We start from the raw sequence: 17,243 nt of genomic DNA on the forward strand, positions 1-17,243 counted from the left end.
TCCTAAAGATGACAGCAAGTTATAATCAACAAATTATGAAATTAAGCCACAAAATGTATTGATAAGATGTATTATATATATATATATATATATATAATAATCGCCTCTGGAGATATCCACAGTCTGGGCCTCTCTCAGGTCACTGGGATCCTGAGTAGTGTCACTGCCCCCTTCAACCAACGGTGATGCTAATATGTTGAATATTGATAAATGTTACTTAATTTGCTTTTGTTGCACGATCTGAAGGAGCTGACAGGTTTATGTAACTGGTTACATGTGTGGTGTGGGGAGCATGGAAAGTTGCTGTAACGCCACCCTGAGAATTTCACCCATGGAAGTTATTAAGACTGCTCTGGGCTACTGAGGTCACACAAGTTCAAATGAAACCACAGGGTCAAAGACGTGTTAGCCAAAGGATTTATTTAGCAAAATAAAAATAAAATGCCTAAAATGTCAAGAACACTAACCAGTGATAAACTAATAATCATTAGCACCTCATGGCCATTGTTTAACTGCCCTCTTTCCCTCTTTGTGCTGCGGGTGCAGAGCGGCAGTCCAGTCCCTTGGTGGTGGTGTTTCTCAGTCTCCTTCTTTTGTTGGTGGTTAGTTTGCAGATCAGTCCAAGACTGATATGAAAACGTCTTCATCACAACTTCCCAAGACCGGTCCCTTTAAATGTGGACTTTATGAGAGGTGAACCCAACAAGGTCTTACATGGACTCAGCTCAGTTTATTACCACCTTTAATTTAGTTTTATAGTTGGAAATAGTTTAGTTGGATAAATTTTACAGTTCACTATCAAATACACCAGAAAAAACATTTTCCTGTCCTCTGCTGTTGTCTTCTTGACAGGGATGTGCAGTCTGGAGAGCTGTCTGGGGGATCTGATACTGGCCAGAGTCCGACAGGCCGCTAAACCCAGAACCCCCGAGGACTTCTTGGCCATCCAGATGTAGACTTTGAGCTTTGAGTTCATGTTGTGAGTTTTGTCTGTTTTTTTCTCCTGTGAAATTAATGAGTGATTCAGATTCATCTGATCGTCAGTGTGCCAAAATAATAATGTATCTGTTGCATTGGGAAACAGGTTAAAGAGTGAGAAACAGTCCCAAAGCTCAATCATAAACTCACCCTATAAATCAACAACCACCAGATCAATAAAGATGGAGAACTGAAAAACATCCAGCATCCAGACCCCGCCCCCCCACAGCTGTTTGTCTCTCTGGACTTTGATTTATACTTTGTGGTGTTTTTCCACTATGAAGACGTGACGTCATTTGGAAGATTGCTTGTATATAAGCTTGGACACCCCTGATCGAAATTTCATTTACCGTGAATAGTTAAGAAAGTAGAAGATGAACTGATCTCCCAGAGACATGAAGTTAAAGATGAAACATGCAGCAGGATCAGTGTTTTATTTTTGTTTTGTACAGTTTGAGAGTGAAAAAATGAAACGAGCACCATGAAAAAGTTTGGGCACCCCAAGACATCTGAGCTCTCAGACAACTTTTCCCAGGGTCTCAGACCTTAATGTGCTTGTTAGGGTCTGGCTTGTTCACAGTCATCGTTAGGAAAGGCCAGGTGATGCTCATTTCAGCTGGCTCCTGAAACCTTGTCCCAACAATCAGCAGCCATGGGCTCCTCTAAACAGCTGCCTAGCCCTGTGGACTGATGAAGGTAAAACAGAACTTTGAGGTATGTTTGGAGAACAAACTGTTAAACACGGGGGTGGATGGATGATGCTTTGGGCTTGTGTTGCAGCCAGTGGCACGGGGAACATTTCACAGGTAGAGGGAAGAATGGATTCAGTTAAAGTCCAGACATCACAGCATCTGTAAAGATGGCGTCTACAACAGGACAATGATCCGTAACACACCTCCAAATCCACAATGGACGACCTCAAGAGGAGCCAGCTGAAGGTTTGGCCACGCCCCTCACAGTCCCCCGACCTAAACATCACTAAACATCTGTGGATAGAGCTCAAAGAGCAGAGCATGAAGACGGCCCAAGAAGAAATCCTTAAAACAGGAAGTGTAAGTCCTGACCATGCAGGTTGCCCAAACCTCTGCCTCAGGCCCTTTCCCTTTTTAATTATTTCAAAACTTTAAAAGATGGAAATTTAAAAATATAGTAATCTTGCTTAGAATATTGAAGAAATGAAGAAGAAATTAAGAAATTGTGACCGGGGTGCCCAAACGTTTGCATTCAGCTGTCCTTCATGTACATTAACACGACACAGAAATGTCCAAAGGAAAGAATTTCTCTGTCAAATTAATCCAGTTTTCAGGTTCTGTTAAACATTGATAAATGTAAACAACATAAATCAGTAGTAAAGTCAGTGTGACTGATTATATGTCAGCTGTTGGCTGAATAAAGATTCCACAGATGAGGCGATAACGATCAGGAGGTCCTTTTCCGTTGAGTAACGTCGTTTCTTGCAAACATGTTTAAGCTCTCTGGTTCTTGTGTTGCGGTGTTTCAGCCTCAAAGCTGTCGTTGTAGTAGGGAGTTAGGTCGGCGCGAACAGACGACTTCTTGATTCCACAGCAGATGAGTCTGTAGAGAGCCACCAGAGGGATGGAAATCACAGGTACTACAGAGAGGAGGATGATGATGGCAAACACCCAGTCTGGGTAGGGCTTGGTTTCAGTTTTTGGGAACAGTTCCTGCAGAAAAAGACAACACAGTGTAAAATATAATGTACAGATTATTATTATTATTTTTAAAAAAGAAATAAATAAATAAATAATGTACAGAATATTGTAAAATTATTTAATTTAAAAAATAAAGTTGAACAATACTTTGACATTTTGTGAAATGAAAGCGACACCACGGTGCTAAATATGAAACTAAATCCAACAACGGATAAGCTTAACTTAAAACCATAACTAATTTCTACTTTTTGTTCTGTGTATGGGTCAAACGGTGAAGATAAAACATGCTAACTGGTTAGCTTTAGAGGTGTAAGTGGGCATATTTATGTCCTTTCGACAGAGCCAGGCTGTTTCACACTTCCTCCATCGCTAATTTCCTGCATGACATGACTAGCTTCACGTTTAGCGTACAGACGTCAGAGTGCATCGCTGTTTTAATCTAACTCTCTGAATGCGTATTTCCAAACATGTAAAACTATTCCTTTAAACCTGCATAGTGTTTTTTGGCTGCTTTTGGGACTGAACAGGAAGCAGCAGCAACAACACTGACATCATCATGTGAAGTCGTTTTGGCGGACATTTTGGCAAACAGTTGGAAATGCACATATCAAACAGACACAGAGCAACATTAGCATTTATTTGGATTTCATCAGATCACCTGATGAATGTAAGTCTAAAAAAGTCTGGTGCTTGGTCAGTGACTTCGTGATATGTTGCCGGTTGCCATTATTATTTAATGACACTAGGCGGTGTCAGGGGGAAACGCGGCGGGACAACAACGAAAGTTAAGGTGGCGGAAGTCCAAGTATGGCGGGCAAGAGGGATGGTGGATGGGTCCAACAAACACCTACTTTCACCTGAGAGAGCTGTGTTCATGTCCTGTAAGACTGTAAAGCCAAACCCTGTTCTTTCTTCCTAAACCCAACCACGTGTTTTAGTTGGCTAAATGTAACCACATGCATGTGGTGTTACTGAAGGACAAAAACGGCAAATTACAGTGTTTTACTGGTGTTGACACGGCGTCCCAGAACGTCAACAACCAACACACCCAGGGTACCTTGGACGTCATATGTGGACGTGGAAAGTCCATGACCAAACGTGGACATGTGACGAGGTCACAGTGAGGATGATGATGAATATTCAGTCTCTTTTAGTATTTCAGGTTCTCTGTGTCCTTCACATGTTTGTGTGTGAGAGCGAGTGCTCATTTTGTTTGAGGATCTTTGTCTCCTAACTACACGTGTGGGGCATTGATTGGCTGGAGGTGTGGACTCAGTCTGGGAGTGTCGACTGCTGATTGGCTCTCCAACTATCGTCTGCTGTTTAAATCCTCGACTTCCCAACAGGTCCATTGATTGACAGCAGTAGTGTTCGTGTCCTCAGCCTCCTTTAGTATTGTGTTGTGTTAAACCTGAAGGTTTGGTTTTTCAGTAGCTACTGACTGTTTGTACTTCCTGTCGGCCATCTTGATGAGATTTTCGTATTTGTGTTTGCAGAAACATTGTGAGTATTTTATAGCCTATTTTTCGATAGTTTACCTTTTATTATTTGTAACTTTGAAGTTGTAGGGTGGGCTGCCATTTTATTTTCTATATTTTTCTCATGTTTCTTACACATCTCAGGGAGCCAGGTTTAGGAAATGCCTTTTTGTTTGTTTCACATACCTGTGGTTAGTATGTTCAGGGTTTAGATAGTTGTTTTGTTTGTTGTTTTGTCTGACTTACAGTCAGGTCCATAATTATTTGGACAATGATACAGTTGTCATCATTTTGGCTCTGTACACCACCACAATGGGTTTTAAATGAAACAATGAATACCTGCTTAAAGTGCAGACTCTCAGCTTTCATTTAAGGCTTTTTTCAAAAATGTAGTATGAACCGTGTAGGAATGACAACCATTTCTTCACACAGTCCCCCAACTTTAAGGGCTCATAAGTATTTGGACAAACTAACATAATCATCAATTAAACAGTCAGTTTTAATACTTGGTTGCAAATCCTTTGCAGTCAATGACTGCCTGAAGTGTTGGACACATAGGCATCACCAGATGCTGGGTTTCTTCCCTGGTGATGCTCTGCCAGCCCTTTACTGCAGCCGTCTGCACTTCCTGCTTGTGTTTTGGGTGTTTTGCCCTCAGTTTTGGCTTCAGCAAGAGAAACGCATGCTCAGTTGGATTCAGGTCAGATGATATGACTTGGCCATTGCACAACATTCCACATCTTTGCCTTAAAAATGTCTTTGGTTGCTTTTGCAGTATGCTTCAGGTCAATGTCCATCTGCACTGTGAAGCATCGTCCAATGAGTTTTGAAGCATTTGGTTGAATCTGAGCAGATAATGGTGCCCCAAACACTTCTGCTTTCATCCTGCTGCTCTTGTCAGCAGTCACATCATCAATAAATACAAGAGAACCAGCTCCACTGGCAGCCATACATGGCCATGACATAACAGTACCTCCACCATGCTTCACTGATGAGGTGGTGTGCTTTGGATCATGAGCAGTTCCTTCCCTTCTTCCTTCTCTTGTCTTCCCATCATTCTGGTAGTTGATCTTTGTCTTATCTGTCCACAGTATTCTGTTCCACAACTGTACAGGCTTTTTAGATGGTTTTTGACAAACTCTAATCTGGCCTTCCATTTTTAAGGCTAACCAATGGTTTGCATCTTGTGATAAACCCTCTGTATTTATTCTAGTGAAGTCTTGTCTTGCTGACAAGAGCAGCAGGATGAAAGCTGAAGTGTTTGGGGCACCATTATCTGCTCAGATTCAACTAAATACTCCAAAACTCATTGGACGATGCTTCACAGTGCAGATGGACAATGACCTGAAGCATACTGCAAAAGCAACCAAAGACATTTTTAAGGCAAAGAAGTGGAATGTTCTGCAATGGCCAAATCATATCATCTGAATCCAACTGAGCATGCGTTTCTCTTGCTGAAGCCAAAACTGAAGGCAAAACACCCAAAACACAAGCAGGAAGTGCAGACGGCTGCAGTAAAGGGCTGGCAGAGCATCACCAGGGAAGAAACCCAGCATCTGGTGATGCCCATGTGTCCAACACTTCAGGCAGTCATTGACTGCAAAGGATTTGCAACCAAGTATTAAAACTGACTGTTTAATTGATGATTATGTTAGTTTGTCCAAATACTTATGAGCCCTTAAAGTTGGGGGACTGTGTGAAGAAATGGTTGTCATTCCTACACGGTTCATACTACATTTTTGAAAAAAGCCTTAAATGAAAGCTGAGAGTCTGCACTTTAAGCAGGTATTCATTGTTTCATTTAAAACCCATTGTGGTGGTGTACAGAGCCAAAATGATGACAACTGTATCATTGTCCAAATAATTATGGACCTGACTGTATTTTTGCTTCACATTATTGTTAAACTAAGTTAATTTCTCACAGTAATAAATAACTGACACACTTTTATGTTGTGCTCCTGCTCCGCTACACAGGGGTGTAACAAGTCTTCACTAACTCCTGTGCGTCTGTGTAGCTGCTAAATGCTCCACTGTGTTCACCAGCTCGTGTCTAATTTTGTACGTTGTTTGGTGTTGGGCAGGTAGTGTACAACAGCTGTTCCTCTGAGGCTGAAAACGGCTCTTACAAGGTTGATGAGTGTGAAGTAAAACATTAAATTTGTGGGCATTAAAACCAAAACTGAGGTGAGCTAAAGATGCGTAAACGTTTACAGAGCTGAGGTTAACAGTGGAGATGATTCTTACATAATGTGTTCAAGATTGGACGCTGTGCTGCTAAAGTCTTAACGTCTCCGTGTCAGTGCCTTCGACTTGCTTACATAGTCTGGGTTCCATGCAGGATAGGTGGGGTGTTTCTGTGCCTGGACGACCACGTAGGAAACCAACACCACCAGGAGCATCAAAGGACTGATGACCATCCAGCACGCCTTCCAGAAGATGTTGGGCCTCTTCCCAGTCATGAAGTAGATATCGTCACTGAAACTGTCAGAGGATAAAGGGACCAGAAAGAAATGTTTCATGTATATGAATCTCATGAGACTGCAGAGTATCACAGAAGAGGAGAAATCAGTACTTTCTCATTCCATAGATATAAGCGACTCCAATGATCTCGATGAACGCGATGATGAGCAGAGGAACAGAGCCCACGTAGCTGTTGAAGATCTCCACCCAGTAGTTTCCTGACGCCATGGTGAAGATGAGAGCTACCAAGAAGGCGACCAGGCACATGATCGCTACGGGAGAAGAAAAAAAAGTTGTTCAGAGACGAGTTTCAAAAGGAAAAACACTTCGACTTCATAACAAGCTGATTTGCAGGTACCGGTTGAGAGCTCATTGGGGATGCACTTGGGCATTAGTTTAAGGTCCTTCATGGGGTTGAGGACTCCTTCTATGGTGCCAAACATGGAGGAGAGGCCCAGGCTGAAGAGCATGACGAAGAACAGTATGGCCCATACCTGCGAGCCTGGCATCTCGATCACTGCCTCAGTGAACACAATGAATGCCAGGCCGGTACCTGAGGCGCTCTGTGGGAGGAAGATGAGAGAGACAAAGTAATGAGTAATCAGGAACTGACTGTACATGTTTGACCTGCACATGATGTTCTGTACTGATCCTGAACTGTACTGATCCTGAACTGTACTGATCCTGAACTGCAGGATTTAATGATTAAAATGAGATTCAGACAGAAAGAACACAACAAACAAGACTGGGTGTGTTTTAATAGATATGATACCTGGTCGAGGAATGTCTGCAGGTCACAGGGCCTCAGGTCCAATTTGGCCAGCTCACCTGGAGATGTTTGAGTTAGATACTCAATCCAGTGATTGTAGTTCTCCACTGTGATGTTCTGGTCTGAGAACTCAAAGTGGTTGGTCACAGCCAAGATGTTTCTGCAGACGGGATTAAAAAATCAGCCTCATCGGTTTCAAAGAAAAAAGAAGCTTTAAAATTCACTGTGAAATATCTGGCCGCACATTTACAGTAAATTACAGGCTACTGGTTGCATCACTTTCACAGTAAGTTGCTGTGCACTGTGATCTCACAGTAGTTATGTCTGCATATTACTGTGATTTAACAGGATATTCTTGTAAATTACTGTATTTAACTGTAACTTTATGTACATTGGATTACTACTGTTAGCAGTATGCTCCTATAAAATTATGATATTTATGTGCATGAATTTCACAATAAAATTCTGAATACAGTTTAATATCACAGTTGCAGCTTTCGAGGTGATAATAATGTAATTTATTGTGGAGTATTACAGTTACATGCTGTAATTGTAAAGTCCTGTTTCTCCTCTGAGTCTGGCTGCTGCTACGTGTTTACCGGTTCTGGATTATAGTTATTTATGGTGCATGAATGCATCTGCACGTTGTTTGTACATGTTAGACACTGCACATCACAGTGCTCTGAGATTCACCCTCACTCATCACTGTATGCTTTATTCCAGGGCTGGTCGGCCATCTTTGGCCTTTCGTAGGCTCAGTCTCTGGTATTTGTTCACCTATATTTGTACTTGGATTGAACAGAGATCTGACTGTAGCTACAGTCTGAGATCTCAGGATTTAGTTTTGTTGTCTGTTCCTGGTGCTCGGACTGAGCTGGGAAAGAAACCCAGGAATAATGAGACCTGGAATAACCTTCAGAAAGATTTGAAACTAGGTGAACTGGTCTCTGCCTGATTTTAAAGCTCTCATAAGCACAAGGACGAATGAGTCAGTTGGTTCCTGTCATAGTGTGTAGGTGTTCTACATGTTGCCGTAGATCTTTTATGTTTTTATTATGTGGTTGTTTGGCTCTAACTTTTTGTGTGCTGTTCTTGGCCAGGTCTGCCTTGTGAAAGAGATCGTCGACCTCAGCGGAACTGACCTGGTTAAATATGGGTTAAATTCATAAATGAATTTCTAGAAATAATTTGCAGTGTAGGATATGTGTGCATACGTACTCCTCCATACAGAAGTTGTAGGCAGTGTTTGCTTTAAATCCCAGGATGGAGAAGATGGAAATGGAGCCGTAGAGCGAGGTGGCACTGTTTATTATTCCCACGAGGAGAGCGTCCCTCTCACAGTTATTTCTGATGGAGACAGGAGAGACAAACAGTTCTGTAAGTCATCAACCACATCATCACAGTTCTGGGAGGGAGTGAAGGAGTTTTACCTCTCAGCGTTGTAGCTGGAGAAAGCTATGAGACCTCCAAACGCCAGAGACAGAGAGAAGAAGATCTGAGTGGCAGCGTCCAGCCACACCTGAGGGTTCTTCAGAATCTCCCACTGCAGCCAGCAGAAACACATCGGGTCATTGTGTCAGGAAATAACATCTCATATCAGCTGTAGCAGCAACAAACTCACATCAGGAGTGAAGAGGTACACCAGTCCGTCAGTAGCTCCGGGCAGAGTGAGGCCACGGATCAGAAAGATAGTCAGCACCAGGTAGGGAAATGTGGACGTCACATACACAGCCTGAAATATGCAAACACACCATACAGCCATCATTAACTCTGTCTGTCTGTCTGTCTGTCTGTCTGCAGCTCACTGTCACTGTCAGCAGTGATGTCTCCAGGTAAACGGACCTTTCCCATGGACTCGATGCCTTTGATGAAGCAGATGTAGACCACTAACCAGGCGCTGGCCAGACAGATGACCAGCCACCACTGCAGGGAGCCACTGATCTCGATGTCTGGTGTGACGTTCAGGGTCTCACGGTACCAGAAGTAGTTCACTGGAGTGCTCTTCACACACTCGTCATTATAACCTGTGTGTATGCAGACACAAGAGACAAACATGAGAGCTATAAAACTCTACAATGAATTATTGGTGTTTATTTTGGGTGCGTCAACCTTTGTAACTGAGTTCAAGTTGCCTCCACTGGCTCCCTGTTGAGTTCAGGATCCAATTCAAAATTCTCATTCTCAAAGTCAGACTTTCTCTCTGAACTACTGTACTCATATTCTTCAGTTCACTCTCTTTGATCAAATAAATTTGTTGTCTGTCCCTCCACTCGCCTTCAGACCTGTGGCGATCGAGCTTTTGCAGCCGTCGCACCTAAATGTTGGAAAGCTCTGCTTGCTTCCTGACGGTCTGCTGACTGTGTGTTTTCTTATGAAAGCCAGATAAAGACACACCTGTTTGAACTGATGTTTGGGTTAACTTATATCAGAATCAGAATGCCTTTTATTGTCATCATCCATCCATTTTCATCCGCTTATCCAGGGTCAGGTCTCGGGGGCAGCAGGCTGAGCAAAGCACCCAGACGTCCCTCTCCTCAGCAACACTCTCCAGCTCCTCCTGGAGGACCCCGAGGTGTTCCCAGACCAGATGAGATCTATAATCCCTCCAGTGTGTTCTGGGTCTGCCCCGGGGCCTCCTACCAGTGGGACGTGCCCAGAACACCTCTAACAGGAGGCGCCCAGGAGGATCCTGATCAGATGTTGAACCACCTCAACATGAAGGAGCAGCGGCTCTACTCCGAGCTCCCTCCAGATGTCTGACTCCTCCCCCTATCTCTAAGGCTGAGCCCAGACACCCTACAGAGGAAACTCATCGTGTTGTAGCAGGGTTCAAATCACCGTCTGCTGAATGGTGCCGAGGTCAGGAGGATCTCTTTGAGCCATAAAACAATAAAAATCCAGTTTCCCTATTAAATCTGATCTGACATGCCACGTAGAGCCTCAGAGTTAAAGGTCCTCTTGCATCTTACAGCTTGACTGTAACCATACTAATTGCTCAAACCAGAGTTGATTCAATTTTCATCTCCTGTTAGTCAACACGTCTTTAATTACTGTCACTGTGATGCATGTCTCAGGTGCAGACAGGACGACTGGTGGTTCTTATTACCTGTCAGGTTGTCATTCAGTGGACACCGGCTCCACGGCAGAGGGTTCTGGAAAGAGTGAAAGAAGTACCAGAGCACCCAGGCCAGGATGGTGTTGTAAAACAGGGCCACCAGGAATGACACTATCATGGAGGCGATGCCTTCACAGGAAATAAATGAAGAAGTTTTCAGCTCATGAAATAATGACGAATATGACAGATAATAAATGCGACTAATGATTCGCAGCCACCCACCGACTCCACCCAGCACTGGTGAGATGGCTTTCCAGACGCCGATGCTGCCCTTGCGGAGCCTCTGTCCTATAGCCAGCTCCAGGTAGAGCAGGGGGAGACCCTCGAACACCAGCGCTATCAGGTAGGGGATGAGGAACGCACCTGGAGACATGAAGTTAATGGTAACCTCACAGTTAACACATTTTTATTATCAACAGACTCTGCAGAGATAATGAAAAATAAGTTTCATGATCATGACTGTTTTTTTATTACCTTTATCAAGCTGTAATAAGGCTGAATAAATGCACCGCAATACTCAACGACTTCTAGAAACCGAAATACATTTTGACACATGATCACAGGAATTTTATTGTGGTCTTATAGGTGGACAAAAAAGTGAGTGGAGTCAGATTAGAAAATAGCAGGTAGGCAGGTGATAAGGTAATGAGAGCAAAAGACCAAATATGATTCACCCCCACGAAATAACTGATTGCTGCCTGACGAGGTGGACCAAGCTGGTGGTGCAGTTTGAAACATCTGTTGTGGTGGAGTGAGGACATCACCTGTTTGAACAATGTAGTGTCATAGAACGGTTCATATATGTTATGTCTTTAACATACAGTTACTGAATTAATGTAAAGTTATGGAGCTTAGGTTTAGGAAATGAAACATGGTGAGGATGCACCTTAAAATGCCTCAAAGTTCACACAAAGTTCACACGGATCCGAACACACAACTCCAGGGGAAAGGAATGTTTTTGTGACTGTTCCACCACCCCAGCCTGCCTCCTGACAAGACCAGGACTGCTTCCTTCTCTACTGCTGCTAATACATTGGTCACATGATCAGTCTTTCAGAATATGCTGGATATGTACGAATTTGTGCTTTTCACAGGAAAACATTAAAAAAACTTGTGAGAGCAGCCTGGTTAGAAACACTGCTGATAACAATGTATTATAGGGAGCTTTAGGCCCAATCCCTATTCCTATCTTAACCCTCAGTCTCAAAAATCCGCGCTCACGCGAAGTGCTACTGCTGTCCCGATTCTCAGAGTGTTGAGTTGAGGGCCAAGAATAAGGGCTGTCTGGCCCTCGCTTTTAAGATTTTCAAGGCCAACCTTGGCAGTAAGTGCTATCCCAGAATCCTTTGCGTATGATCTGCCGAGCTCAGCCGAACCCAGCCGAGTACAGACGATTCAGTCAATGCAAGATGGCAGCGACAAGCGTAAGGAAGCAGGCCCTGCGTTCCAAATCGCATACTTCTACTATATACTTTTAGTATGTACTGCAGCTGCCCTTAAAAAGTATGTAGTGCAGTATGCAGTATGCATGCTATTGGGACACATCACATCGCTCCCTGAACTCCGACCCTCTTGCTCACTTCCGCCGCCGTCCGTAGCGCCACATTTGAATATTTTGTGTTGTTGTACTTCGGAGATGCAGCAAATCTCCTCTCGTCGAGCTCGCCAGAGTCGTGCATACTGTCGGAGGTGCTGGAGAGCTGTGTTGCTGTTACGTCGTCATGTATGTTGTTGTTCCTAATAAACAGTCCCAAGCCTGTTATTAGTGAGCTGTCTGTTGAACTAGTCACCAGTAGGCATATTAACCCCCTTCACACACAGCTCTCTGTTGCTGGCAGATGTTTGATGTTAAATATATTCACAGCTATGCAGCTGCTGGCACTATATTCTGTCTGCACGTGAAGCAGCCTTACATTCACATTACTTTTATTTGTAGTGTAACATACCTGCACATTCTTACTACATTACTTAATGTGTTTGACTTTCACTATTTATATATTTACTAGTCTATACTGCTCATACCTGGCCCATAGTGTATTCATATTTAGTCATATTCATTATTTATACCACACTTACCCCACTGCCTGTACTGGTAGAATCTTCTATATTGTAGTCATAGTTGAACCCTAACACTGATTATACTGTAATCACAATAAAGTTGTCTGTGTTGTGTTGTCTTCCATGCTATATGTGGGCGTTGGTTGTACACGCAGCTCAGTCAGTGTGGCGTAACTTCCGCTGCGCAAAGGATTGTGGGTCAGAATGGCCAAAGAAGCATGCTGACATGCATACTGCGAAATATGACCGGATGTAGTAGAACATCCTGGTACTTTTGGCATACTGCATCTGACATACTATGTATTGGGACACACTAATTCTTTTTCTGGCATACTAAATAGTATGGTAGTATGGGTACTGGAACGCAGGGTGGGTTATAAATGTGAGTATTTTCCTCGTTAATAGTTTTAAAATTATGATAACCATTGCATTATCTTAGTTTAACATCATTTTATGGACTATAGACCTCTTTGTAGCGTAACACAAAAAAACTCATCACGTCTTTTTATCGATGACTACTGATAACATATATTTCTTCTTCCTTGAACTGACAGACTGGACAGAGTTTTGGCATATTGCTGCCCCCCCACAGTCTTAAGACGTATTTGCCTTTGAGGGGTGTCCCATTTTAAAGTCACAAGATAGCCCTTAACACTTGGTTTTGAGGGCTAGTGAGATTGAGGGTTAAGATAGGAACTGGGATTGAGCCTTAAAGTCCCTATAGTGCAGACGGGAAGGTGGACGTGTCCAATAAACCCCAGAGTTTCACTCAGGAGGCTGGTGTTTGCTTCCTGTAGGAATGTGGCGCCAAACCATGATGTTTTTTTCTAAACCTAACAAGTGTAAATGAACATGCAGTTCCAGATCGTCACTAAACGCAGGAGGATTCTCAGCGCGTCATGTGTAGACGTGACATATGAACATTATCCTGCTTCACAGACATTACAGCTATAAAACATAACTTACATTGCGTCCACACCAAACGAGATGCAAATGCTTTTGTTGCGGTACTTGTTGCGGAGTTTGAATGCTAGAATATCTTGTACATAACTGACCTATGGCTAAGCCCCGCCCTCAAACGCGATGAGCCAATCACAGTGCGTATAGCCATTCCCATACACTGGGACATTCTCTGCCTGGACGTCCATTGAAATGCATTACAGAAAGTCAGTTTGTTGGGTTTTATGAGCTTTTTCTGAGATTTGAAGTTTAAAAATGGTCAAACGGTGTGCATGGGGTACATGCAACTCTGACACAAGGTATCCTGAGAGGCTGGGCGACCAGGTGTATTTTTACACTTTAAACCACATCTCAAGCGAGAAAAGTGTCTCCTTTGGATAAAGTTGTGTGGTAACGTTAGACCACAACATCAACTCAACGTGAATAAGATTAACAATGATGTCTACATCTGTTCTAAGGTAAGTCAACATTGTGTTTGAGGCAACATATTGTCACTTTGCTGGAAAGAAATATAAAGTTATCTTTAACATCTCTAGCTAACGTTAGCTAAAGTTAGCCTAACGTTAGCTCCTAGCTGCGTTGTTCATCATGTCACCTTGTTTGCTGCCGTTCATTAACCTATTTTGTTCTAGTTTTGTATTTTGGTGATCGTACATCATTGTTAGCTGTTGTCCAAAGGGCTCTAGTTAAGCTAACGTTAACTTCTGGAGCTTAGCTTCATTAACTTATCTGTAATGGCAGAGATAACAAAGGTTGGCAAACGTTATGCTGAATGATTCAGTGTAAATACTGTAGCACCAAACTAACGGAGAGACACTCTTGGTAAAGATGGTAAAAAGGCCGTTATCCTTTTCTCATATTCTGAGCCAAAAACCTTAACTTCAGTGGCACTTTAACTTGTTGTCTTTGATGGTGACGGCAACCAGATGCGGTTCACAAGCGTACACTGTGACCTGTAAATGTTGGCTTGTAATTTAAGCTTTTCATCGACCTTCTCAACAATAAAATGATGAATATATCCCTCCAATGCGTAGTTTAGGCCCTTTTGGTTACTTCTCAATGACATCTGATCATTATGTCCCCAAAAATCATCAGTTGCCTCCTGTGAAATGCCGTGTACCGTGACACCTGCCATAGCGCCGGGCACTGAATGTTGATAGTTTGTCCGAGTGAGTGGAGGGGGCGTGGCTTAGCCATAGGTCAGTTGCTGAATCGATGAATGAACTTCTGCCAATACGTCCTTGGTGTCATACGCCCCTGAAGGACCTCTATGGCGTGCTACGCTTCATTCACAGCCCTTAATTTGCATATTCTGCATCATTTGTGTCGCCTCCATCGTGCATCCAATCACTTCTTTACATTGACTACACATCTTATTCACTCACGCAAATTGTTTTTATTCAGACCTGGTGTGAACATAACGTCAGGCTCATCTGCGGCACAGACTGCACCTTCAACACATCCAACATAAAGCGTCCTATTAGAAATAGGATTAAAACCACCACTGGTTTAAAGAACACACACCTGAAGCTTCAGATTCTCAAGAAAAAGGTGTGTAATTGATCATTAAGCTGAGGTCGACTGAGTGCAACACTGTCTGTGGTAATAAGGAATGTTAGAGTCAATACGAGAGGTTGATAGACCCTGTAAACATTTACGGGACTGGCTGTTGACTCAACTTTACCCTGATCCAGGTCTCTTCAGGCCTCATGACTCTCACCAGGAACAATGAGGAAGTAAATACGGGAATTAGGACGTTTGGCTGGAATGGAAACAATCACCAACGTTCACCATGATCCATCAAACAAGATAAGGCTCAGCACGTTGACAAAGACTGGCCTGGTCTACGGAGGGAGACTCTGATGTGTTGCTGTGGTTCAGTTTAGTATCTCAGGGTTGGATAAAATAGTCTGATTATATAACACTGATCAACATCTGACAGCACTTTGTTCAGCTCTGGTTGTTTTTAAATGTGCTTTATAAATAAACATGATTTGATTTGATTTGAAAACTAAAACTTAAACTGTGACGTGATGAAAGATCAGAAAAACACAGCTCATCTGACAGCATCACAAGAGCATCTCACCTCCTCCATAGACTTGACACAGGTAGGGAAAACGCCAGATGTTTCCAAGTCCCACAGCAAAGCCGATACACGTCAGCAGGTACTGGACCTTGTTGTCCCATTTGGGTCTCTCCTCCACTTCAGAGTTTTTTGTTTTGCCCATCGTCAGCTGGGAAAAATTCTTCTCACAGTTCCAGTTCTGTTACAAGGATGAAACTCTCCTAATCCTCACACACACTTCAGCCAGGTGAGATATACTTTAATTTGGCCCAGAATCCTCCACCTGATCTCCAGACTGAGTGATGTCCAGTCGTCCTCTCTTTTCCTCTTCTAGCTCTCTTTGCTGGGCCGGCCTCCTCTGACCTATCAGCAGCGAGCCAAGTTTTATTGTTTTTTTTATGAAGGAGATCAGGTCGTCAGGGAGGGAATGAAAACATCGGACATCGTGATTTAGTGGTCAAACCTCCCAGTTTTTTTCCTTTTTAATGGGACTGTGCTCAACTTTAGATTAATGGATAACCTGCTGATGCTGTTTCAGTGTTACGCTGACACTAAAGCGCACGCAGTCAAAAAAAAGACACAGCTGTAGCATGATGAGGCCGTATCTTTATCCAATTATAAAACTTTACTCATACAGATGAGTTTAAGCATCGAAATAAAACAGGGAGTGTTTTACAGAGAGCAAAGGGTGACGTTTGAATTCCTGTTTCACTACAGATGACTTATTTTTTAACTAAATAATGTGTTTTAAATACTTTGGATTACCTCTGGAATACTTAAAAATCACTTTGCTGAGCTCATCTGTCTGGGTGTTATATTTCCCTCTGACATCATTGTGTGGCAGGTTCACTGCACACACACTTATTTAGAAGTCTGAGCAGGAAATTCAGGCCTCATGAATTTTACATCGTGTCTTAACAGCGAGCGAGCGTCACTCTGTCCACACTGAATCTGTTTAATGTGAGCAAAGCACCCGGGCCACCCATCAGCTGTGCGCTCCACTGGAGACCAAACCACTTAAAAGATGGGCGGATATATGTTGTGAAATGTAGTGGAAATGAAATGACGCTCCACTCCAGTGGTGACCCCCCTCCGGCCAGCCGACGCCTTACCGCGCTCACGTTTGTGCGCTTGCACACGAGACCAGCGAAAGCACGTGAACACACATGAAGGCGGTGGCCATGTCTCACGGTCTCACGCAAGCGCACATGTGAGCGCGGTGCCCAGAGAGGCAGTCAGAGCTACAGGCTACAATGAGGCTAAAAACAGAGTTCAAATGAGGTTTTTCCAAACAACTTTTTATGTCGGGGCTTCAGGACACTTGGATCACTACGGACGAGCAGTATGGAGATATTTTGTGGTTTCAATGATGTGTTTTTGGACGTTTGAATCTGGGGCGCCGTCAGCCTCCATTAGGTGGAGTTGTGTTGCTACCTCCTCTCCCCTTGGATCTCTGCAAGTGATGTGAGGACTCTAAAACTTCACCTGAGCCTCCCTCGGCATATGGGTGAGTAGATAATGGCTGCATTTTCATTTTTGGGTGCACTATCCCTTTAAAAGGGGTCGACAGCCTGCGGCTCTGTAGCCCTTTTCTAGTGGCTCTCTGTGGCTTTGACAAAAAAGTCACGGTAACAAGAAAAACTGTTATTTATCTGTTAACATTTTCTTTTTTTAATTATCACTGGTG

General features: G+C 43.2%; 1 protein-coding gene across 1 annotated transcript; it reads right to left on the reverse strand.

Annotated features, from left to right (window-relative positions):
• Positions 1–440: 440 nt before the first annotated feature.
• On the reverse strand, positions 441–15,965 carry LOC125904549 (sodium-dependent neutral amino acid transporter B(0)AT3-like). Its single transcript, XM_049602026.1, has 12 exons — positions 15,578–15,965; positions 10,696–10,836; positions 10,465–10,602; positions 9,201–9,382; positions 8,980–9,090; positions 8,789–8,901; positions 8,577–8,705; positions 7,362–7,518; positions 6,948–7,152; positions 6,702–6,861; positions 6,448–6,610; positions 441–2,663 (listed from the first exon to the last, which is right to left on the reverse strand). The coding sequence occupies exons 1-12, from the start codon at positions 15,717–15,719 to the stop codon at positions 2,445–2,447; spliced, it is 1,860 nt and encodes a 619-aa protein (XP_049457983.1). The 5' UTR covers positions 15,720–15,965; the 3' UTR covers positions 441–2,444.
• Positions 15,966–17,243: the final 1,278 nt, after the last annotated feature.

This window comes from Epinephelus fuscoguttatus, linkage group LG17 (assembly GCF_011397635.1).
Source record: "Epinephelus fuscoguttatus linkage group LG17, E.fuscoguttatus.final_Chr_v1".
NCBI classification, from domain to species: Eukaryota; Metazoa; Chordata; class Actinopteri; order Perciformes; family Serranidae; genus Epinephelus; species Epinephelus fuscoguttatus.